Genomic DNA, 26,245 nt, shown 5'->3' on the forward strand with positions numbered 1-26,245 from the left:
CTATTACCGGGGTTTGCGATCCTCTGCACTATAGCCGATGTGTCTCATGGTTAATATATTGAATTAATAAAACACATTTTCTGTCTAATAAAGTCCCTTTTATTGTTCAATAATTAAATGTAAACGATTCCATCATTTTGCAATTAAATATACTGTTAAAATAAATATATATATAAATAAATGTATATTTATATATATATTTATTTTTTGACAGTATATTTAATTGCACAATGATGGATTCGTTAGAATTAAATTATTGACCAACGAAACTGAATTTATTTAAACGAAAATTTGTTTTCTTAATTAAATATTAATTAGTACAGGAAACTCCATAAGCCGGTAATTCATATGCCGGCAATAGAGCATTCTGTACTAATCATCACTTAACTTTAATGAAAACATCAAATGTTTCTTCTAATTATGTTATGACAATAGCATTATTAGAAGAAACATTTAGAATTATATGTGCGCTCAGCTGATTGGCTGATCGGCTGAGCGCACATATAATGAGCCGGTCCGCAGTACAGTGACTTCATTGTGCTGCGGACCAGCGAAGAGACAACATCGGGGTGAGTATAGAGCTCTCCCCACCCCCTCCCCAGCACTGCACCCCTCCCAGCAAGGAAGGGGGGGTCACTTAACCCCTTCCTTGCTGGGATGGGTGCAGTCTGACATCAGTCTGGCCCCCAGGGGGTTAAGGGGGATGCAATACATCCTCCCTTAACCCCTTGGGGGTCAGACTGTAAGCAGCGATCTGTAAAGATGCTGCATACTGTAAGGAGCACAACACCGCTCACAATGATGGGTGTTGTGCTCCTGTTTGTGTGTTTTTTGTGTGTTTCTCCCTTTTTGTTTTTCAGATATCGGTATCCTGGGGATTACGTCGGATTCCGTGGACTACGTCGATGACCAGCGTTTTTTTAATGTTTTTTTTAATAAAATGGTCAATGAGGGGTGTGGGGGTGTTTTTATTTGAATAAAAAAATTTGTAAACTTGTGTCTTGTCTTTATTTCTTTACTTTATAGACTTAGTAGTGGAAGCCGTCTAATAGACGGAATCCATTACTAAGTCGGGGCCTAGTGTTAGCCGGTATAAAATGGCTAACACTAACCCCCTATTATTACCCCAGTACCCAATGCCACCAGGGGTACTGGGAAGAGCCGGGTGCCAGTGGTCCCGGAGCGTCAAAATTGGCGCTCCTGGACCGGGCGGCAGCAGGCTGGTAAGATTTAGGCTGGGGAGGGCCTAAACCAATGGCTCTTCCCACCCTGGTGTTACCAGGCTGCTGTCGTTTGGTTTTTAACCCGGCTGGTTATAAAAATAGGGGGGACCCTATGCGTTTTTTTTTAATTATTTATTTATTTTTAAAAAAAAAACGCATAGGGTCCCCCCTATTTTTAGAACCAGCCGGGTTAAAAACCAAGCGACAGCAGCCTGGTAACACCAGGGTGGGAAGAGCCATTGGTTTAGGCCCTCCCCAGCCTAAATCTTACCAGCCTGCTGCCGCCCGGTCCAGGAGCGCCAATTTTGACGCTCCGGGACCACTGGCACCCGGCTCTTCCCAGTACCCCTGGTGGCATTGGGTACTGGGGTAATAATGGGGGGTTAGTGTTAGCCATTTTATACCGGCTAACACTAGGCCCCGACTTAGTAATGGATTCCGTCTATTAGACGGCTTCCACTACTAAGTCTATAAAGTAAAGAAATAAAGACAAGACACAAGTTTACAAATTTTTTTATTCAAATAAAAACACCCCCACACCCCTCATTGACCATTTTATTAAAAAAAACATTAAAAAACCGCTGGTCATCGACGTAGTCCATGGAATCCGACGTAATCCCCAGGATACCGATATCTGAAAAACAAAAAGGGAGAAACACACAAAAACACACAAACAGGAGCACAACACCCATCATTGTGAGCGGTGTTGTGCACCTTACAGTATGCAGCATCTTTACAGATCGCTGCTTACAGTCTGGCCCCCAAGGGGTTAAGGGAGGATGTATTGCATCCCCCTTAACCCCCTGGGGGCCAGACTGATGTCAGACTGCACCCATCCCAGCAAGGAAGGGGTTAAGTGACCCCCCTTCCTTGCTGGGAGGGGTGCAGTGCCGGGGAGGGGGTGGGGAGAGCTCTATACTCACCCCGATGTGTCCTCTTCGCTGGTCCGCAGCTCAATGAAGTCAGTGTGCTGCGGACCGGCTTATTATATGTGCGCTCAGCCGAACAGCCAATCAGCTGAGCGCACATATAATTCTAAATGTTTCTTCTAATAATGTTATTGTCACAACATAATTAGAAGAAACATTTGATGTTTTCATTAAAGTAAAGTGATGATTAGTACAGAATGCTCTATTGCCGGCATATGAATTAACGGCTTATAGAGCTTCCTGTACTAATTAATATTTAATTAAAAAAACACATTTTCGTTGAAATAAATACAGTTTCGTTGGTCAATAATTTATTTCTAACGAATCCATCATTGTGCAATTCAATATACTGTCAAAAAATAAATATATAGATAAATATACATTTATTTATATATCTATTTTTTTTAACAGTATATTTAATTGCAAAATGATGGATTCGTTAGAAATAAATTATTGATCAACGAAAGTGTCTTGATTACAAAGAAAATGTGTTTGATTAATTTAATATATTAACTATTAGAGGCATCGGCATTCGGCATCATTGCCGGCTATTTTTGAAGTACTCCGTACGGACCGCCTGTCAATCCACGGCCGCATATTCAGCCGCAAACAATGGTCTTGTTCATTTTTTACGGGTCCGTTTACGATAGGGCCGTAGATTCATACATAGTGTGCACTGTGCAGCCGTATATCCTATACTTCCAAGCATACACACGAACCACCAAAAATACCGCTGCACAATTACAGCCGCAAATACAGCCGCACTCTTACAACGTGTGAACCGAGCCTATGGCTGTATCCCAGTTTTCCAGGCGGTCCTCCCGCTGGATCCGCCCACTCCACGGAGCGGGCAGACAGCGGGGATCGTTACGAGGGTTCGGGTTCGTACGAACCCGAACTGAACTCGGTTCGGACCATTCCTAGTCTGGACCAATGCATTTTATTGGTATCATTGTGAAGTATATGTGACCTTTTGATCATTTTTTTTATCTCAAATATTTTATATGGGGAGGCTAGGCGAACAAAATAATCAAATCCAGCATTGTTCATTTTTAATATACAACGATCGCTATGCAAAGTTAATAGTTGACATCCTTATAGTTTGGAGTTTTCCAGACACGGCTCTGCCAATTATGGTATTTATATTCTAATTATGTATTTTTATAACTATATGAAATGGGGAAAGGTTTCTATTTATTGAGAACAACTATTGAAAATGGAACTTTTTGTTTTTATTTTATCTTATATGTAGTCTTGGCTTAGATGCCACTGTTACTATTGTTAATGGCATCTAAATCCATGATCCAAAGTTATCTTGGATGTCAGCCATTGCAGGCAGGTGTTAGTTGTATAACACAGCCAGTACTCAACCTGTAAGGAGTGGGCTAAGCTCCTGAGCATGCTTTAAATACCCCATCTGACATTGCAATATACATGTGGATGGATATTGTTTACTAAGTAGGTATACCCCCCGCATTTAAGAAATTTCTTAGTGATTTCAATCTTTGAACATGATACAGGTTTATCATGTCCAGGTTGGTGGCTATACCCAGACCCTTGCTAAATTGTGCAATTGTTATTATTTTTAAGTTTTTTGATAGTTAATCAAAGGTAACATGAAAATCCAATAAACAATGTACATTATTTGTAACGTAAAGGGGATGTGTTATCAGAAAATTACCTGTTGTTTAACCCCTTAATGACAGAGACAATTTTTGGGTTTGTGTTTTCGTTTTTTCCTCCTCATGTTTAAAAGGCCATAGCACTTGAATTTTTTCCCCTACAGATCCCCATGAGCCCTTATTTTTTGCGCCACTAATTTTAATTTCCTATGGCAGACTGTTGGGGTGCCTTCACACATACCGACTCGCAGCGGAAATCTCACTGCCAGTTTTGCAGCGAGATCCGCTACGAGCTAAGGTCCTGGCAGGCCCCTAAGACTATATACTTGTAGTGGTCTGAAAGACTCCTGCGAGTATGTAATGCAGCCGCCTACTTAACCCCTTCATTGGCTCCCGCGCTGTGTGTATGTACATCACCTGTCTCCTTGCCACACTGGGCCCACGGCTTCCTTCTCTCCCGCCCAGCCAATCAGAGGCTGCGGCTGGGCAACACACTGATTGGCTGGGCGGGAGAGAGGAAAGCCGGGACCCCGTGCGGCAAGGAGACAGGTAATGTATATACAGACAGCACGGGAGCCGATGAAGGGGTTAAGGGGGCGGCTGCATTACATACTCGCAGCAGTCTTTCAGACCGCTGCGAGTATGTAGTCTCAGGGGCGGCTGCCAGGACTTTAGCTCGAAGCGGATATTGCTGCAAAATCTGCAGTGGAAGTCGGTATGTGTGAGGCACTCTGAAACCAGAAAAAAATTATATGCGCTGTGAAATTGAAAAAAAAACAAAACACAATTTCTTTTATTTGGTGGGGTTTCATTTTTACGGTGTTCGTCCTAACATGTTATATATGTTCCTCGAGTCGGTACGATTAAAATGATATGCAATGTCCATAACTTTTACATTATCTGACAGCTTAAAAAAAATAAAACCTTTTAAATAAATGTTCCTTAAAATTGCTCTATTACCATGAGAGATTTATGTGAAAATTTTTTGAAGCCAAAGCCAGGAATGGATTTTAAAAGAGGAGAAATCTCAGTCTTTCCTTTATGACCTGTTCTCTGTTTATAGTCTGTTCCTGGCTTTGGCTTAAAAAATCTGTCAGATAAATCTCTGTGTAAACGCACCCTAGCGCTTTGATCCTTTGGTCTATGGGGTTGTCTGAGGTGTCATTTTTTGCAGCATGATCTGTACTTTCTTTTGGTACCTTGATTGCATATGTGCGACTTTATGATCGCTTTTTATTACAATTTTTCTGGATTTGATCCGACCAAAAATGTGCAATTTTGCACTTTGGCATGTGTTTGCGCTAATGCAGTTTACCGTGCGAGATCAGGAATGGGATAATTTTATCGTTCGGGCGATTACACACATGGCGATACCAATTATGTTTATTTATTTACTTTTATTTATAAAATGGGAAAAGGGGGGAGATTCAGACTTTTATTAGGGGAGTTTTTTTATTAATAAAAAAACTTTTTTTTAACTTATACATTAATTAGAAGTCCCCCTGGGGGACTTCTAATATAACTTCACTGTATGTGTAGTATGCATGTAGTATGCAGTATACAGCACCGATCAAGGAGATCAGTGCTCTATTGGTCTGTTCTGCTGCAGACCAGATTAATAGAATACAGAGTTGGGATCAGTGTCATTCTGACGCTGAGTCCCGGTCCGGTAAGCAGAAGGGATCCCCCCTCCATGATCGCATCGTGCGGGGGGATCCATCCACTAGACCCCAGGGAAAGATCCATAGAGGAGTTTTAAATGCAGCTGTCATGTTTGACAGCTGTATTTAACGGTCTTAAATAGCAGGAGCGACGATCGGCCGCAGCTGCTAATAGCCGCGGTCCCGGGCTGCAGAGAGCAGTGGGGATTGTGGCAGTTCAGAGCAGGGTCACAGTGCGGCCCCCCTCTGAACTCCCCTAGCAACGAGATGGCGTAAATATACGTCATCCATCATTAAGGGGTTAAATAAAGTTTTTATGTTAAATTACATCTTTAGGCTATGTTCACACTACGTAAGTCTCCGGACGTAACGCGTTCCGTGAATAAGCGGCCGGAGATTTACATAGTTTGCGTACAATGGAAAGTATACGATGTATGGCTGCACAGTTCACACTACGTACGAACTTACGCCCGGATCGTACGCGGCGCTGTGAAAAATTAACCAGACCATTGTTTGAGGACGAAAATGCCGTAACTTACGCCCGTAGCGTAACATGCGGTCCCGTACGTACTGGCGATTTCTTCATTTTTCCACTTTTCTTTGCCGATCCAAAAGATTCTGTGGGGTGTCCGGGGCTAGGCGAAGATTTCCAAGTAAAAGACCGCTGTCAGATCGCTACGTACGCCGCTCGGGAAGCGTAAGTAGACTACGGGCGTAAGTAAGCGGTCCGCACGTAGCCGGCCGCAACTTGCGTAAAGTCCCGGCCGGAGTTTAACACGTATATGTCCGGCCGCGAAAATATGCGGCCGGACATATACGTAGTGTGAACATAGCCTAAGATCTTTTTGATGACTTTTTTTAAACTTTCCATTTTTCTGTCTATATAATAAAATAATCCTAAAAGTTTTCTTTTTAATTTAGGCTTAAAATTAAGCTGAGACTAAGGGTCCTTTTACACATACAGTTAAATTGCTTAAAGGGAACCTCTCACCTGGGATGATGGCAGATACTTACCCTTTCCTTCAAGTCCCACTCCTGGACCCGATCCCTGGACGGAAGCCGTGCGCGCGCTCATCAGAGATGAGTCCGATGCCCATAGAGAATGACTGCTCCAGTCATACTCTATGAGCATCGGACTCATCTCAAGTACTTAGCATACAGTGCACGCTCACCTTTGGGCGGCGATATCTCCGTCCCGGGGCCGGGTCCAGGAGCGGGACTTGCAGAAAAAGGGTAAGTATCCGGGGCTCATTCGCTGTTTGATCATTGCTATGTTTACACTAGAAGATTATCTCTTAAATTTGGTGGATTTAATAATTACGCAATAATTGTCCCATGCAAAAGGCCCTGTACTGTTCTGTACAGATCAATTCCCAGCAGTGCCCTTCTGATCAACACGGGCAGGAGTGCACAATAGCTGCTGTTTACAACTCAGACCCCTCCCCCTGTGAAATGAGCACATAGAGCTCATGGTCTGGAGATGAAACGCTTAGGCAAGACGGCAACCCCCATAAGGCTGGGTTCACACTACGTATATTTCAGTTAGTATTGTGGTCCTCATATTGCATCCAAAACCAGGAGTGGATTGAAAACACAGAAAGGCTCTGTTCACACAATGTTGAAATTAAGTGGATGGCCGCCATTTAATGGCAAATATTTGCTGTTATTTTAAAACAACGGCTGTTATATTGAAATAATGGCCGTTATTTACTGTTATATGGCGGCCATCCACTCAATTTCAACATTGTGTGAACAGATCCTTTCTGTGTTTTTAATCCACTCCTGGTTTTGGTTGCAATATGAGGACCACAATACTGACTAAAATATACGTAGTGTGAACCCAGCCTAATATTGTACTAAACATAAAATGAAAAATGGAAGAAAAAAAAAAAAAAAAAAAAAAAAAAGAAGAAAAAAAGAAAGCAACTTAACCATACATTATCTTTAATGTTGCAAATGTTTCTCAGCAAAAAATAAAAAGTCTGTTTATAGCCCTAGATAAACATTCCCTGTTACTGTACCTTCGTAGCACAGTGTGTGCATATAGTAAAAATATGGATTTTATCATGACCATCATGAACATGTTATTGTCAGCATCCCTGCTAGTCTATAGAAGATATGGGGATATCACCAGGATCCTTGTTGTTGTAGGGCAGAGAGTGAATATATTCTTCCCTGGTGGTCTAGGGCAGTTAAGGTTAATGTCACCACCCCTGGTGGTCTAAAGGGTAAATCACTGTTAATTTCACTATCAATGGTGGTCTAAGGAAGTGAGGAGGTTAATTTAACCACTTATAGAGACTGGTTGTGTTCCCATTCTGCCTGCTTCTGATGACGTCCCTCTCCCTGCTCAGCCAATTGCACAGCTGAACAGGGGACATTATCGGAAGCCAGCAAAATGGGAAAAGAGCTGAGACTAGAAGATCAGACAGCGTGGGGGAGAAGGGGAGGTGGCGGGTTAAGTATGACTTGTTTGTTGTTTTATGTCACAGGAAGGCAGTATGCATAGTTCTAGATTTCCCCAGGCAACCTCTTTAAGGAGTTTTGCGGGGAGTTATCCCTAGTATAAACCATCAATGATTGGTGGTGACCCAGGACACATTTCAATCAATAGAATGAAAGGTTGCAGCATTCTCTATTATTGGAATGTGCTGCAGTAGCAAGCCAAGCCACCCATGTGAATGAGCTACTATGCCTGTGTAACAATAAAAAGAGGCAGCCCCTACATTCTGCTCAATGGCTGTAACCTTAAGGGTTAAACATACACTTGAAACATATAGCAATAATGTTGTTCTAACCAAGCCATAAGGTTATGCCTGTCCTTTAGTTTTTGTTATGGCTACAATTCAAAAAAACAACACTTAAGGTGCAGAACAATATAAACAGGTCTCTGCATGTATGTTGGAAGATGCAAAGCCATCCGTAAGGGTTAATAGCTGACATATGCTTTGCCTTATTTCACGCACTGCAGTGTAATTTCTATAATGGAAAATTATATCTACTCTCTAATATCATTCGGATCTGTGCTTACATAAACATGCGCACATAAATCTGATTCTTCAACAAAATATATGTATTATTCATTATTTGTCAAGGATTACCACATTTTCCCGTGTCCAGTGAATGTATTTACTCCTTGGTTGTTATTAAAATGAGGCATTATTGTAGGTGCCCTTTAGTAATATTTCATCTGATGCAAGCTGGCTATTGTTACTATGAATGTCAGAGGCAAATAAATCCAACATGGAAGGCCCCTTCTCCATCTCTTATCAGTTTACTGGACAAATACTATCTGCAAGCAGCCATAGTCACCTCCTAAGTTACACTGTTATGTTGCAGTGTTTTGTTGAGAAATGTGTCTCAGTATCTTTACTATATCCCAAGCTACTTGGCTGAAAATGGCTGCATCACTAAGTTGCTGTGTGTATTGTGTGTATGGATTGATGAACTCACATTAATAGATGGGAGTTCAGCAACCAGAACACAACATGCATGTTAAAAACACAACAAAAAAAAGCACAGTGTGATCCCAGCCAAGCATAAATAAGTAGTGAGGTACCTTGGTTCAAGAGTTACTTGGTTTGGGTGCGTTTTGCAAAAAGAGCTCACAATTTTTCAAAACTGTATTCGGTTTAAGAGCTTGGCTTTGGTTTGAGAGCTCCCTATACTGGGTGAAAGAGAAAGTTGGGGAGGGGCAAGGTCTGCATAGAATGGTATACAGCCCTGTACTCAGACCCTTGAAGTCTTCCTCACCTTCCAAATCATAGCAGATCCACTTGGGTTGGGGCAATCTCTCCATAGCTGTAACCCATCTCTACCCCAGACAGAAAGTGCTGCTATCCTGTGCCCACATATGCCCTGCTTATTCCTCCCTGCTGTCAGCCCTTGTGTTCTAGCCTGTTCTCCTACTCCTACATTATGGGCATCTGAAGCTCCATCCTCTATCTACAAACTGCTGCAGTTTTTTCAGGTTTATGCACTTACTAAACATTATACACCACATGCTGCTTGGCTATACTGGACAGTAACTTATAATATGACATATCCAGCTTTCTAAATGTGTGTTTCATTTGTTTTACTTGTTATTCAAATTTTTTTTTTAAAAATCATTATTTTTGGGGTGTGGAACCAATTGTCTGCATTTCAGAGATTACTTATGGGAAAATTTGCTTTGGTTTAAGAATGAATTGGATTACAAGCACAGTCCCGGAATGAATTATGCTTGTAATCCAGGGCACCACTGTATTTTGTTTAACCCCTAGGGAACACATATAAGTACGTCTATGGCACTATTTTAAAGGATAACCATTTCCAATGACGCAGTGATCAGGTAACTATTAGATAACTATTATTTTTCCCTAAACTTTTTCCTGTACAGTTTTATTCAATACAAATACATTTTAATTTTAAATTTGCCTAAAATGAAAAAGTTGAAAAACACTACACAAAGTAAAATCAAGTATTCTTACACGTGTTAGGCTATGTTCACATGACCTTTTTTCCTTCCCATTTATTATTTTTTAAAATGGCGTCAGTCATCACAGCTGTTGGTACATTATTAGAGTTCAGGTGGATTGCCCTTTGGGTGTGTCTTTAATTGAAAAGTCCATTGAATTTAGGCATAAAGATGATGAAAGGACGGCGAAGAATAACGAATGTTGTATGCAAAAGCCGTCCAAAAACATAATTGACATGATCATTATTTTGATGTCTGTGCAAACAACCCCCATTATTTAATGCCGCTGAATTTGCATATACCTTCAAGAAATACATTTGGCAAGTTCCTGATTAAGGCTATGTTCACACAACGAATGTTTTCGTAAAAATACGGCCGTTGTTGCAATCAGCAACAACGGCCGTACTTTTTACGAAAACATACGTTACCTTGCCTTCTATGGGATGCCAGCCGGAGCGTATACACATTGTATACGCTCCGACCGGGATCCCTCGCGGCACCGCAAAAAACTGACATGTCAGTTTTCTGCGGCTGCTAGAAAACCATGTCAGTGCACATTATGAAGTGAGCGGCTGCAAGCTTCATAGTGTTCTGTGGGGAGTTCTGATGCGGGCGCGCACGGATGCGCCTGCATCAGAACTCTGCGGCGTGAAAGATCATCCGGCCGGTACTGCAGTACCGGCCAGGATGATCTATTCAGAGACCCGGCAGGGTCACGGAACTGCTAGTCTCTTACGCCAACACGTGAACATGGCCTTACTCTGTACTTCAGAGTAAACTTTTAGTTTTAAAGTGTGTGAAAGAAGGAGCACTCAGATTCAACCCCTAGGCCATGTTCACACTTTGTATGAGACCGGCCGTTCCATGACCAGGCCGGGTCATGGAACGGCCGGTCTCAGAAAAGATCATCCTGGCCAGTACTGCAGTACCAGACGGATGGTCTTTATCGCTGCTGAATTCTGATGTGGGCAAACCTGTGCGCACCCACATCAGAATTCCCCACTGCTCACAATGGAGCGAGCAGTCGTAGCCGCCCGCTCCATTGTGAGCAGTGACAGAGTTTTCTGCGGCCGCTATTCACTGAATAGCCGCCGCAGAAAGTTGACATGTCAGTTTCTCCCCGCGCTGCTAGGGATCCTGGCTGGAGTGTATACCACGTGTATACACTCCGGCCGGGGTTCCATTGAAGGCAGCTCTATATAAGCAACGATGGCTGTGATTATGTAGCTTACGTAGTGTTAACATAGCCCTATAAGGCATGCTCATCGCCCCCCCCTTTCACAGGAGTTAGCTGCAGAATTGTGTGTGAATTGATGTACCCACGGCTGGAGCAGGGTAACCACCTCTATAACATCTATACAAATATCCTCCTCCTCCAGTCCCTCCTGAGACATCTGGTAATGCAACCAATCCCAAGGGGTGAGAACAGGGCCCGTTCTAGAACATGTTGGTCAGGTATAAGGACAATAGGGATGTCTTTATTTTAACAACACAGGGTAATGGCAGCACCGCTATCTTTGTAGTTCACATAACAATGTTGTTTGTGGGTTACTGTTGTGGTACCACATTCGGTGAATCAATTATGTTCTCAAGCCAGACAGTACTACGCAAAGCACCAAAGTAGGGTACAAAAGGTGGCTGTGCACATGATCCAAATGCCATTGTATAATGCTTTTGTGCTTTTCCGATAAGCCACACAAGGACATTTCTTCAGTTCCAGGAGGTGTTAATCAACCCCTAACATTTGGTAGCCAAGAAGGGGTGAGCCTAAGTGCTTCTGGAACTAAAGGTGCCCATATTGTACCAGGGCAACCTTTCACGTTGGCATAAGATAAAAACTGGTGAAGGTGGGTGATCTTGTATGAAAAAGTAAACAGTACAAGCATTCAACTTCATGGCCTATATAAATTTTATACAAATGGTGGGTGCAACCCTGTGAACAGCAATTAGGAGGCATGTTGTGTTAAGGAGTAATTACCCATGGACCCACAGCAACATGAAAGGTTTAGACAAAAGCTGCCAGTTATCTTGGGAGGCAACCTGATTAAATGGTCACTAAATTACAAAGAATAAAAGACACCAAGGGCGCACATAGCGTAACACTGCAAACTGGATCGAAAATGAATGGGTATATTGCTGCTCACCTCCAGCGGTCATGCTGCGAGACCAACACCACCAATCCCTTGTTGAAGTATTGCCTCTTACTGCCAGTCAGAGCTGGATACCCTGGTATCAAATCAAAATAAAGTGGCAGAATGGAGGTCCAAATGAGCGGGTATTCCGGGACAGCAAGGTGCTGGTTGGCACTGAGAGTTTACTACATCATGGGTGATTAGTGACGTAGTTGAGAAGATAAGTTTTATTACCAATGGCACATTTCGAGGCGAACATCTTCATCATATCCAAACTCTGATAAATCTGAATGGATCTGATGAAGAGGTTTGCATCGAAACGCATCCTCCGTAATAAAACTTCTTCTTTACTGTCAGGACAGGGAGGTACAGACACGACAAGACAGTGGGCCCTACGTCTGAACCCACCCACTGTCCCTACCTGCTTGCCTCAGTCGGCCCTAGGCGGCCGTGGACAACCACGTTGACGTTCCCTGCGCTAAATACGTGCACACGGAACAAGACGGACAAACAACACAAAAGGATAGTCAAACAAGCCGGGTCAAAAATCCAAACAGGCAATGCAGTACAAAATCAGCAAGAAAACGGGTAGTCAAAAAGTCAGGCAGGAGGTCAGGTATCAAGTCAAGCAAAACAGAGGGATTAGGAGTGGGGATCGCAGGAGTAGACAAGGGAAGCTGGGAAGCTAATAACCAGCACTGGAACTCTGTCTTAGCTTCCTTTTTATACTCAACCAGAGCCCAGTCCGAATCCCCATTGGGCCGGCGCTCAGATATCCAGGTTCCAGATAGGCAGAGATTCCTGTCAGTCTAAAGACCTACTCAGCTGGAAAGATCAAGTCTCCTAGAAAATCAGATTAACTCCCGCATTGCCAGATAGCTGAGAATCAAGCGGGTGTGGCACACAGAAGCAAAAACAGGTTCAGTTCAGACCAGGTTACAGCACAATCCTGACAGTACCCCCCCCCCCCTCTTACCTCAGGGCCTCAGGACCCTTATCCAATGGACCAGGCTTGGAAGGATTTAGTACGTGGGATCGCCAAACCAAGCGAGGAGCATGCATGTCTTTGACAGAAACCCACGTTCGTTCCTCTGGCCCAAAGCCCTTCCAGTGGAATAGAAATATAAAATAACCCTTGTACCCAATGGGAATTCAGAATCTTCTCCACCTCATACTCCAACTCACCCTGGATGATGAGTGGAGCAGGGGGAGATGACGGAGACACTGGAGGAACATACTTTTATAGGAGATCCTTATGAGACACATTGTGAATTCGAAGTGATGCAGGCAGTTTTAATCTAAAAGTCACAGGATTAATAACTTCCACAATGGTATACGGACCGATATATTTGGGTGCTAGTTTAGCAGACTGTACTCTTAACCTTAAATTCCTGGTAGAGAGCCAGACCTTTTCCCCCAGTATGTATTGATGGCCAGGTATGTGTTTTTTATTAGCATGTTTTTGATATAACTCTTGGGCTTTAACCAAGCTCTGATGAGCTTGGGCCCAAACTGTGCACAGTTTCATGAACAAGGCTTCAGCCGAAGGGTTAACTGAATCTGCGGAGTGAGTAGAAGAGTACCTAGGGTTAAAACCGTAATTGCAAAAGAATGGCGACATTTTAATTGAACGTTGTTCCTGATTGTTTAAGGCAAACTCTGCCAAAGAGATAAAGTCCCTCCATTTGTCTTGGGCATCAGCCACGAAACATCTCAGAAATTGCTCTAGAGACTGGTTGATTCTCTTGGTCTGCCCATTCGTCTGCGGGTGGAAGGCTGACGAGAAGGACAAGGAGATTTCCAACCGTCCACAGAACTCTCTCCAAAATTTCGCTACAAACTGAACGCCCCGGTCAGACACAATATTTTCAGGGATACCATGAAGGCGCAAAATGTGATTAACAAACAATGTAGCTAAGGTGCGAGCATTAGGCAGTTTACACAAAAAATGTGAAATGTGTGTCCAAGGTCTCGTAGGCACCGGCAGAGGACGTAAGAGACCCTCAGGTGGCCTACGGGGAACCTTAGACCGAGCACAGGTCTCACAAGCGTCAACAAAAGACTTTACGTCTCGGGCCCAGGAAGGCCACCAGTTATGACGCGCAAGCAAATACTTAGTTCCTGCCACCCCCGGGTGACCAGCCAACACCGAACCATGAATCTCCTCCAAGACCCAGAGACGAAGGTTCGGGGGTACAAACAATAGAGTTTCTGGAGTATTCTGGGGTGCAAGGGACTGAGACTCTGCAATCAAAGTCACCAGGTCAGGTTGTAAGACCGCAACTACTACACCAGGGTTCAGAATAGTATCGGGCTGGTCCCTATGAGTGTTCTCGAGGTCAAAGCTGTGAGGCAAAGCATCAGCTTTGAGCGAGGCAAAGCATCAGCTTTGACATTTTTGGAGCCAGGCCGATAGGTGATCTCGAAGTTGAAGCGAGTAAAAAACAGGGCCCATCTTTCCTGCCTTGGTGTGAGACGTTTAGCTTTATCTAAGTATACTAGATTTTTGTGATCAGTAAGCACAACCACCTTATGTTTTGCCCCCTCTAGGAAGTGTCTCCATTCGTCGAATGCCATTTTTATAGCTAGTAACTCTGTTCCCAATATCGTAGTTACACTCTGCCTTAGAGAACTTCCTAGAGAAGAAAGCAATGGGCCGGAGGTTGGTAAGAGTAGCTGACCCTTGAGACAGGACTGCTCCTACCCCCACCTCGGATGCGTCCACCTCCACAATAAAAGGACACTCAAAGCCCGGTTGTGCCAGTACTGGAGCCTCTGAGAAACATTGTCTTGTTTGTTGAATGCCCTGATAGCGTCTGGGGTCCAGTTTACCAGATCCACTCCCTTCCTGGTTAAATCCGTGAGGGGTTTGGCTATAAGCGAAAACCCCTCAATGAATTTTCTATAATAATTGGCGAACCCCAAAAACCTCTGCAGAGCCTTCAGGTTATTGGGTCGCTCCCAGTTTTCGATGTCTATGACCTTAAGGGGGTCCATACCAAACGAGTTTGAAGTTATTTTGTACCCCAGAAATGAGACTTCCTGTATACCAAACTGGCATTTCGACAGCTTCGCACAAAGGTTATTGGCTCTCAGAAGCTAAATGACTGTACGGACATGCAGGATGTGTGAGGACCAATTGGGAGAAAAAATTAAAATATCATCAAGATACACAACTGAAAAACGACCCAGATACTCTCGGAATACATCATTTACGAAATGCTGGAAGACTGCTGGGGCATTGCATAAGCCGAAAGGCATAACAAGGTATTTGAAATGCCCTTCAGGGGTATTGAAAGCAGTCTTCCATTCATCACCCTTCTTGATCCTTATCAAGTTTTATGCTCCCCGCAAGTCAATCTTGGAGAACCATTTTGCACCCACTATCTGGTTGAACAAGTCAGGAATTAGGGGTAGCGGGTGTTGGTTCTTAACAGTGATCTTGTTCAACTCCCGGTAGTCTATACAGGGCCGAAGCCCACCATCCTTTTTACCCACAAAAAAGAACCCCGCCCCCAGAGGAGAGGAGAATGGGCGAATGTGGCCCTTACGGAGACTATCCTTAATATACTCCCGCATGGCCTCCCTCTCAGGACAAGACAAATTGAAGATACGACCCTTGGGATATTTGGCATTGGGAATTAAATCAATCGAACAGTCTTATGGTCTGTGGGGAGGCAATCCGTCCACTGCACTTTCATCAAACACATCCACATAATCAGACAAGAACTCAGGAATTTCTCCCTCCCAGGGGAACATTCTGCAAGAGACACAGCAACGCAATGGGAGGCACACTTAGGTCCCCATTGAACAAGTTCCCTGCTGGACCAATCGAATACAGGATTATGTGCTTCCAGCCAGGGTAAACCTAAAATCACATGAGAAGAAAGATTTTGCATTAGAAGAAAATCCAGGGTTTCAACATGAACAGACCCCACCTTAACTTCAAGCCAGGGGGTAACATACTGTACATTCCCTTGAGCAAACGGGGCAGAGTCTGCTCCAGTGACATTTACTGGACACTTGAGCAGCAGGGGACATACCTCTAAACCTGACCCGAAAATGGGGTTAATAAAATTTGCAGAAGACCCAGAATCGACCTGGGCATACCCAGAAATACATCTTCCCCCCAACATCAGAGAAATAGGCAATAAGAGCTTGTTCTTTTTGGTGAAGGTTACCTGTGCGCCTGAGTGACCCCCTAGATAGTCACTCAGGCGCCTGGAGTTTTCTGGTGGTGGCACCGGCCTGGAAGGACATCCTCTTACACGATGTCCAGCCTTGCCACAGTATAGGCAGAGGTTGCTCAGAAGACGGTGAGCTCGTCTGGTCTTGGCGTCTGCTTCCATGGTTTCTCCCAGAGTGGGTATCACAAGTGGGAAAGGTTTAGGGAAGGAGGGTCTGGTATGGTCTAAAGTACCCCTGTCGGTCCCTCAATTTGTCGGTCTACCCTTATGGCCAGGGTCATGCTTTCCTCAAGGGTGCCAGGCGTCGGGTAGGCCACTAACATGTCTTTAAGTCGGTCGCTTAACCCGGCCCGGAATTGGAACCGGAGGGCAGAGTTGTTCCACATGGAAGGACAGCTCCACTGCCTGAACTCCGAGCAGTAGTCCTCAACTGGTCAGTCACCTTGCCGTAGCATAGTCAGGCGTCGCTCAGCATTGGCTGCACTGTCCGGGTCATCATAAAGCAGTCCCAAAGCAGAGAAGAACCGGTCGACTGTCTGCAAGTCAGGGGAGTCAGGTGACAAAGAAAAAGCCCACTCCTGAGGGGGTCCCAGGAGAAGGGACATAACAATACCCACTCTCTGAGCCTCGTCACCTGAGGAGCGAGGACGCAGTCTAAAAAATAGTTTACAACCTTCCCGGAAGGCTTGGAAGCTTCTCCTGTCCCCCTGGAATTTCTCCAGGAGCTGGACGGGAGGCTCAGGAGGTACCGGGGAGGTCATGGTAATTTGTCGGGGAACCGTCTCTTGTACCTGGACCCATTCAGCAAGCTCCTGGACTGAGGTATTGAGCTGCTGCATACGGTCCACTATCGTTGTCAGGGTGTCCATGACCCCAAGGCAGTTTTGGGCTGGTTATTCTGTCAGGACAGGGAGGTACAGACACGACAAGACAGTGGGCCCTAGGTCTGAACCCACCCACTGTCCCTACCTGCTTGCCTCAGTCGGCCCTAGGCGGCCGTGGACAACCACGTTGACGTTCCCTGCGCTAAATACGTGCACACGGAACAAGACGGACAAACAACACAAAAGAATAGTCAAACAAGCCAGGTCAAAAATCCAAACAGGCAATGCAGTACAAAATCAACAAGCAAACGGGTAGTCAAAAAGTCAGGCAGGAGGTCAGGTATCAAGTCGAGCAAAACATAGGGATTAGGAGTGGGGATCGCAAGGAGTAGACAAGGGAAGCTGGGATCAGGGTATTAAGCTAATAACCAGCACTGGAACTCTGTCTTAGCTTCCTTTTTATACTGAACCAGAGCCCAGTCCGAATCCCCATTGGGCCGGCGCTCAGATATCCAGGTTCCAGATAGGCAGAGATTCCTGTCAGTCTAAAGACCTACTCAGCTGGAAAGATCAAGTCTCCTAGAAAATCAGATTAACTCCCGCATTGCCAGATAGCTGAGAATCAAGCGGGTGTGGCACACAGAAGCAAAAACAGGTTCAGTTCACACCAGGTTACAGCACAATCCTGACATTTACACTATATCCCATAATCCATGATACGGTAAACTGTAAGTGCTGACCAGCACCTTGATAGACAGAAGCTACCCTAGATCAGGACCCCTCAAGTGGTAACTAAAGCTTTCAATTCTCAAAAAATCAACAGATCAACAGTATTTTTTTTCATATGAACAACATGTAAAATCTGGCTGTATTTACACTGCAGGAGGAACATAGGTTCAGTTTACCAAGTTCCCCTTACTTACACATAGTTGTTATACCAATGATAGCAGAAGATCTAGCTTTCCCAGATTGATCTGCTGGTCCCATAAAAGTATTGAAGTTTCAATATGAAAATAACTAGCCAATTGTATTACATGAATAACATTGTCATATTCCTAAAAGGAAGGGGCTATATGGCATTCTAGTATACAACTAGGGTATACTGGATCAGATTACAATGGATACCTGAAGAAATATTGAGTTATTCATAGTAATTGGGGACAAGGTTAGAGCAGATCTCTGGTAATAATGATAATTATAGTCAAATCTCCACAGAACTTGCAGTTCTTCCTGGAATCGTATACAGCTGCCAGAAAACGTCTCCAAGGCATCAGATGTATGCTGTAAACATGCACAACTTATTTAAATGGACAATAATTTTTGTTATAACTGGTGGGAAAAAAAAGAATTCCTTGTCTCTCTCCAACAAAAAAAGAAGAAAAAACCCACATAAAACATTGTTTTATTATTCTGGTTACTGTTACAATTTCTCTCTTTAGTATGCTAAAACTCCAGGCCTTCTCCATTCAACTGCTTCCTATAGATCAACTAAATAGCTCTAACTTTGACTTCTCCATCATTGTTTTCATAGACTTATTGCTTTATCCTTGGTAAGACTGAATAATTCTGCTCAGACCCTTTTCTTGTATCTTAGGAAATGCCATAACTCAAGGCTTGGATGTCACTTACTATTGAAACTGATCCTTACCATGCACAGAGAAGTCCTCTTTGGTGTAGGGAATCAAGCAGGGCTTCTTATTTCTTCCAGTGAATAAAAATATATTCTGTATTTAGAGGTGTCTTTTAAAAAAATAAACCAGTCATCCATTAAATTAAATAGCCTACCTAATATTTTATAGGTCCCCCTTGTGCTACCAGAGCAGCGCTGACCCTTCAAGAGGTGGAGTCTGCAAGACTTTACTATTTTTTGCAATTTGAGCTCCAGTAGTTCTTTTGTCAGACTGGATCGGACAGACTAGTCTTTACTCCCCACATGTAACAGTGAGCCTTGGCCACCCATGACAATAATGCAGGTTTGGTTCTAACGACTACCAAACATTGTTCTTCTAGGGTCATTCCCCTTGACCCTACACAATGTGCTGTCCAGTAGTTGCTGCCATTATGAGGCCCAAAGAAATGTATACCATAGACCCCTAAATACGTTAATACCATAGATCCCTAAATAATTTTATACCCCAGACCCCTACATAAATTTATACCACAAATCCTAAATAAGATCAAACCCCAGACTAAACCCTGAATGAATATCTGAAAGTAGTCATGGTGCACACTCGCAGCCTCCGAGGCGCTGACTGTATCGAAAGACATGCATCTACCCATAAATCTAGTGCACGGGACGCAGGTGGCATCTTACATAAGAAAAGTATAGATACGCCATTCCTGTTAAATCCCTTTAATTGACTTCTAACACAACTTTAACTAATTAACAAGCAAAAAAGTATATATGTGTGAATGTACTGATGATATTTGCCAGTGAGTACAATATGGATAAAGGATTATTGGAGAAGGCTGTACAGTTGAAAGGAGGCTCTAGTGCCCTATTGGGCCACTTGTAGCCTGGATACAAGATGAGATATGGTTGGGAATGGGGTACCTGAAGGTTGCCAAAGCTAGTGACCAGGCAGGCTAAAGAAGTGTTGCAATTTGGCAACACATGTTGCTGCAGGATGTACTCTATATATCGCTAATCTGTTAGTGCCCCTTGAATCACTACTAAGAGTGTCTGACTGTCATATGGGACGGCTCCCCAGATCATCACAGCATTAATTAAAGCAGTGCGCCATTCCACAGCAAAGCCAGGATAAAAGAGCTCACCATGAGACCGCCATATTCCAACTCAACCATTTTTGTATCGTAAACAGGTTCTGCTAAAGGAAATGGTCTGGGCAGAGAAAGGGGTATGAAAAGAAGGTGTCACCTGTGTCTGTGTTTCTGGATGGTGGGACTGTGGGAGCTGCTTGTGCTTGGCAGATCAAATAATCCTCTCTGTTGGGGGTTTGTTTGGGCCCACCAAAGCCTGTTTGCTGTGTGTTTGCCTTTACATAACCACCAACACCTCCTAACAGCTTGGTCAAAATGACCTAGATGGCAGGGAAACAACCATCCTGCTTCTCTTAGTTCAGTCATGTACTTCCCTTTTTCAACTGTGCAAAATGTCTTGTAGTATGTCATAGTGGTGGTACACCACCCAAAAGTAGCACCTGAGACCTTTATAAGGGAAGCAAAGTAAGAACGTTTATACCTTCTTATGGCAAGACCCAGCATCTAAACCGACCACATCTGCAGACATAACTGCATGCTAAGTTTTTTTAAAAAATTTGACATGCATTGATGTTTTTCTTTTATGGCAATAAGTGTATTATTTTCATACAAAGAACTATACATTGAATTCTAAACAACATCTGTTTTGGGAAAATTTATCATCCAAGTATGTCAGTGTTTTGGTGTCAAAAATTACCAAATTCCAAAATGCTTTTTTCCACAAGAATTTGTGATTTTGTACAGCTTTTTACTGTGTTTGCCAAGTGGACAGAGCTTTGTAAAAAATTGTTGGAACTTAGTGGAAATAGCCTCCCACATTGTACCCCTGCAATCAGGCACATGTTTAGTCTGTTATATATTTTATTCAGAGGTGTACAGGGAAGCCACAGATTTGCCACATTTGTTAAGAAGCCAGCAGATTTTTGGTTAAATGGGCACTATTGTTATATAGTTATTTTGAAATCCAGGTCCAGCCTCCTGAAGGCAGCTTTTTTGTCTTGCGCTGGTTAAAAGATCAAATACAGGAAGTCCTGGTCATCTGAGCGCTCACAGAGGGAAGGCAGTCATGTGACCGATGGACACTTTGAGCTGTGACTCTCTGTAGTGGTCGGAATTCCTGTGTTTAGGCTGTTTTTTAACCAGCAAGACTAAAAAGCTACTTTTCAATAGACTGGATCTGAATACAAGTATAGCTTTGTTTTAAAGCATGATATTAACTGCAAAATTAATAATTAATGTACATGCTTTATGTAACATCTACTGTTGATTTAGGTTTTAAAAGTTATAGTGACAGGTACCCTTTAAGTGAAATCCCCCTTTTATTATTTCGCAGCAATACAGTAGGCCTCTCTTCACCATAGTCCTTACTCTGCTAACAGATTGACCTATTTTTAAGACCAAACATTTTAATACAGGGTGATGATTACTGTGAAATCTCCAGCCAAACTGCTTTGAAAAAAAGGTCCTGAATTTGCACTTTTGGAGATTTGGAATGGAGCAATATGTAAGGAGCATAATTACTTGGAATAAAGAACCTATCAAAGACCTTAACGGATGTTTGCAAAACAAATTGTCATTGTCAGCAATATAATCAATAAGTTAAATGGAGCCTTGAAGAATAAGAAGCAATGTAAGGAATATATAGGTATCTGTAGGTATCAAAATTAAAGCACTATGGTTTTTTAAACATGAAGAGGAAAAAAAAAAGTCTAAAAATGAAAATTGGCTGTGGCATAAAGGGGTTTAAGCGATACTGTATCGACCATCCAACCTCCCCAAATCGCTGGTACTGTCCATTTGATGAGAGTAAGTCCTTCATGGTTGTATCTTTTCAAATGCTTCTGATGCCTTGGTTAGGGTAAAAAAATGATCTATTAATCTGCAGCAGCGGAGGCAATGAGATGTGGCGTTGAGTGCCAGTGCCCTAGGCCTGCGACACCTCTCTTTTCTTTCTCCCCGCCATTCTCATAATTAAGAACGGCCCCGGGATTTCTCCTATTCATTGCTTGTCTAAACAGTGCAATGTCTCATTGGCTGCTGAAGATTAAAAGATATTTTTTTTTTACCCTAACCAAGGCACTAGGAACATTTTAAAAGACTCTAACGGAAAGAACTTACTCTCATCAAATGGATGGTACCAGCGGTTAGGGGAGTGGGTTGGTGCATACATTTCACATTTAATAGGTGCATTATATAAATATAAAACATGGATTCTGAGAAAAACATGGTATGCAGTGATATCCAAATGAGATAACGTAGTAGAAACACAGCCTGGTTTATAGGCATAAATCTACCTTTTATGTTGGCCTACAGTATACAGTATTTGATATTCTTTTACTTTATTTACTCTTCTAATCCTACTTTCTGTGTTTTTCAGAATTCTTCAAAGATGTTCGGAGATGCACCCCAAACCATGTTAAAAAAAACCTTCGGTTTACACTTGAAGCAACTGAATGTAGCTGATCTATAAACTCGAATGATGGCTCAAACTGGTGGGGTCATACGCTTTCTTCCTGAAGGGGACTGCATCCTTTCATCTCCAAGGGCCCTCCGAGAAATTGAAGGCAAGCCTTGGCTACAGGGAATGAACTCAGACATAGCATTCAGCCCCCACAGATGTTTCACTCCAGACCTCAACTCCCGAAGGATCCAAGTACTAAGAAAAAGCCTTACACCTGAAGCCAGGCGTGCTCACCTAGGAATGTATAATAGTACAGGGTCTTTGGTTTGCAACATTTCTGAAACAGGACACAGGTCCGGAAGGGTAACTGCTCCGTGCAGTCCATTAAGAAGCAATCCTCTCTATTCACCTGGCTGTAGGAAACCTTTTGCGCTTCCTCAGACTGCGGGACATAGTTCTATTGTAACGTTTACATTTGTCAAGAAATCCAGTGTGCAGACTCTAAATGGAATCCCATCTGAGCCTGATGCAAGCCAGATTGTACCACAGGAAGGCGACAGCCACAGAGAAGAGAGTTGTGCTGCTGACATAGCTGTTTGTCACAAAGACTCAGAGGAGACGGCAGATGTTGAACAGAGGGTGGGCTCGCCACAACCTACATTTTCTCCCCAAGGAAGTAAAAAGAATCTAAAGTTTGAGAGTCCTCCGACATGCCAGAAACCATCAGACATTGAGTCAGGGAGTGGAAATCCCTGCTCAGTCAGTGATTCAGACAGTCACCTGACCCCACAATGTGATTCTCCCAGTACATGTGTTAATACCAGCTGTCCGACATCAGGTAACACATCACCAGCTAATAATATATCAGCAAGTCCTCAAAGCCCCCTTCTCCGACGTATTGGGGGAGAATCCAGTTTTTGTAAAGATGAAGCCACATTGCCAATAATAGGAGGTTCTAATGAGCAGTCTCCAAGAAGTCCAAGGAGATCAGATCATATTCAGCAGGTACTTTAGTGCTTTGTATGTACTTACCGGAAATCTCAAAAGCTGTAACTGTTTGTATGATTGTTGTTCTTTTTTGTATGTTTTTATCTTTTAGGCAGATACATGGGTTTATCCAAAGGAGGCTTCTTTACATGCACAGAAGATTGCAAAAGCCAAATGGGAATTCTTCTATGGTTCACCAGAAACACAAAGGACTGGTAAGGGTTCAACCAAGCCTGCAAGTGCATACAATATACTAGATACATTTATAGAACAAACTGTTTGGGGGGAAGTTCCTAAGAAAGGACCCATAGCATTAACCGGGACTACTTTTTTTGGACATACCTTAGGTATACCCAGAAGCCTGTCAGATTGTCTTGCATATGATTTTTTTTCTTATTATTAAAAAATAAAAAGTAAATATGGTTTAGTTGCACATCAGAGAAATAGTTAACATTTAGAAAATTCATAAAATGTAGCAAAAAATCACTTTAACAATAACCCCATGATTTCAATTTTTGCATTTTCGTTTTTTCCTCCTTGTGCTTAAAAGGCCATAGCACTTGCATTTTTTCACCTAGAAACCCACACGAGCCCTTATTTTTTGCGCCACTAATTGTACTTTGCAATGACAGGCTGAATTTTTTCATAAAGGACACTGTAAAACCTGAAAAAAATTCAATGTGTGGTGAAATTAAAAAAAAAAAAAAACACATTTCTTTTATTTATTTTTTTTTTTCCTTTTTACGCCATTCGCCCTGGGGTAAAACTGACTTGTTATATATGTTCCTCAAGTTGTTACGATTACAACGATATGTAACATGTATAACTTTTATTGTATCTGATGGCCTGTAAAAAATTCAATCCATTGTTAACAAATATATCGCTGTTATCCTTTGGTCTATGGGGCTGTGTGAGGTGTCATTTTTTGCGCCATGATGTGTTTTTTTCTATCGGTACCTTGATTGCGCATATGTGACTTTTTGATCGCTTTTTATTTAAATTTTTCTGGATTTGATGCGACCAAAAACGCGCCTCCTCTCCCCGCACTAATGAATGATTCTTCAGCATGGGGAGAGGAGGCGCCTCCCATAGACATTGTAATGACAGGCGCCCAAAATGCGAAATGATTAATGTCATTTGGATATCAAAAAAAAAAACAGGCAAAAAAAACGTCATGTGAACATAGCCTATTAGTGAATTCCTAGTAAACACATTCTTTGCCTGCCATTCTCATCTCATAGTTAGTGTAGTGTAGTGTTAGAGTAGTTACCAAGAGCGTCTCTTACTCTGGAGGACCTGTTTTGTCCTGCATTACACCAACAGCCCATTGGCTGAATGGACACTTTGTTTTGCCTCAATTTCCCCAGTGGGGCCATTGCAAGATAATTGAACACTTACTACCAGGTTTTCCCACAGGTTACATCTGATCACTGGGGGTTTCAGCTGGTAAGTGTATGATGTCAGGTGATCTTTCTAACAAGTAGAGATTGTCTATAGCGAAGAACACCTTTCAAGACCACAAATGCTTCAAAAAGAGTTGTCTTATGAAATATGAATTTTAGACTAAAGCAAATATAAAGTAATCAAATATGTAATCTATCACTTTCAGGTTTACCGATATCTGAGACTTCATCATTTCCATGTTCACCCATCAGCAGCGGTAGTTTGAAAAACAGCACCGTACATAGAGATGTGGGTGAGCACAGTTTATGTCACGTGGAAGTAGAAATAGAGACAACACCTCCGACTAATCAGACAACTCAAGCCTGTGAGACTGGCATTATCCGCAGAACTATCAAATACTCCGAAACAGACCTGGACTCAGTACCACTCAGGTGCTACCGGGAAACCAACATAGATGATATTTTGGCAGAAAATGAAGGCCTGGATTCAGCTATTGGAAGTCAAAAGGACAGCGAAAGCAATACAGATACCAGCACTGAGAAAGCCGAGCATCAAGACAACCCTGTCATCACAGAGATTCCTGAACTTCCTAAGAATGTTACCCAGGGCAGCATTGAAGAAGAAGAAGATGAAGTGTTTGAATCAATAAAGATGGGGGAAATAAAAAGGTGAGGTTGTACATTGTGTATTAAAGCTAAAGGTGCCTTGACACAGAGAGATTTATCTGATTATTGAAGCCAAAGCCAGGAACAGGCTATAAACAGAGAACAGGTAATAAAGGAAAGTCTAAGATTTCTCCTCTTCTCAAATCTTTTCCTGACTTTGGCTTCAAAAATCTGACAGATAAATCTCTTGGTGTAAAGGCACCCTTATATAACAATGTGTTCTATTACAATAATAATGTTTAACCCCTTCGCGTCAGCAATCTGTATATATGTGTTCCTGCTGTTCATACCCTGTGCAGTAGGAATGTATATATACGTTCCTACACTGACGAGGGCTTTCTGATGTGAGCGAGATCACTGCAGAGAGAGTGATCCCGCTCACATCTGTGTCCGGGCTGGAGGTAATGAGTGTCAGCTGCGATCCCACAGCCGACTCTCATTAACCCCTTAAACACGGCGATCTACAGCGATCGCAGCGTTTAAGGTGCTCGGTGACAGATCAAGCATCTGTCACTGAGTGATCGGGACCCCTTCAGCCGTGCTGCAGGGGTTCCGATCGCATGTGCCGACAGGTGGGGGTAAGCTTCTTACCTCCGTCCTGTTGGTTCGGTGATCCATGTATATAGTCTGGTCTCAGGCAGGCTCTATACATAGATCACCAATAACACTGATCTATCCTATGCTATGGCATAGCATAGATCAGTATATGCAATCTAATGATTGCATATTTTACAGTGAATAAAAGTGTAAAAAAAAAAAAAAAAAAAAGTTTAATAATTTTTTTTTTTTTTAAAACCCTTCCAATAAAAGTTTAAAAGACCCCCTTGCCATTATAAAAATATAACAAAATAAATAAATAAACCTATTACATACTGTAGCATGTGAAATTGTCCGTTCTATTAAAATATAACATTATTGTTCCCGCACAGTGAACGGTGTAAACTGTAACAACAAAAAGAAAAACGCCCCAGGATTGCTGATTTTATAAAATTATATATCACAAGAAAATTTATAAAAAGCAATCAAAATTTTT

At 42.7% G+C, this 26,245-nt stretch overlaps 1 protein-coding gene across 5 annotated transcripts in view; it reads left to right on the forward strand.

The window, feature by feature from the left end:
• Positions 1-26,245, forward strand: part of PSD (pleckstrin and Sec7 domain containing) — a 269,935-nt gene that overhangs the window by 101,497 nt on the left and 142,193 nt on the right. For all 5 annotated transcript variants that reach the window (XM_069980570.1, XM_069980574.1, XM_069980572.1 and 2 more), the window contains exons 3-5: positions 22,133-23,161; positions 23,256-23,358; positions 24,753-25,215. In XM_069980570.1, coding sequence (XP_069836671.1) covers positions 22,232-23,161; positions 23,256-23,358; positions 24,753-25,215 — 1,496 coding nt within the window. In that variant the 5' untranslated portion in view covers positions 22,133-22,231. The remainder of the gene's footprint in view (positions 1-22,132; positions 23,162-23,255; positions 23,359-24,752; positions 25,216-26,245) is intronic.

The sequence above is a fragment of the Dendropsophus ebraccatus genome, chromosome 8 (genome assembly GCF_027789765.1).
Source record: "Dendropsophus ebraccatus isolate aDenEbr1 chromosome 8, aDenEbr1.pat, whole genome shotgun sequence".
Lineage (NCBI taxonomy): Eukaryota > Metazoa > Chordata > Amphibia > Anura > Hylidae > Dendropsophus > Dendropsophus ebraccatus.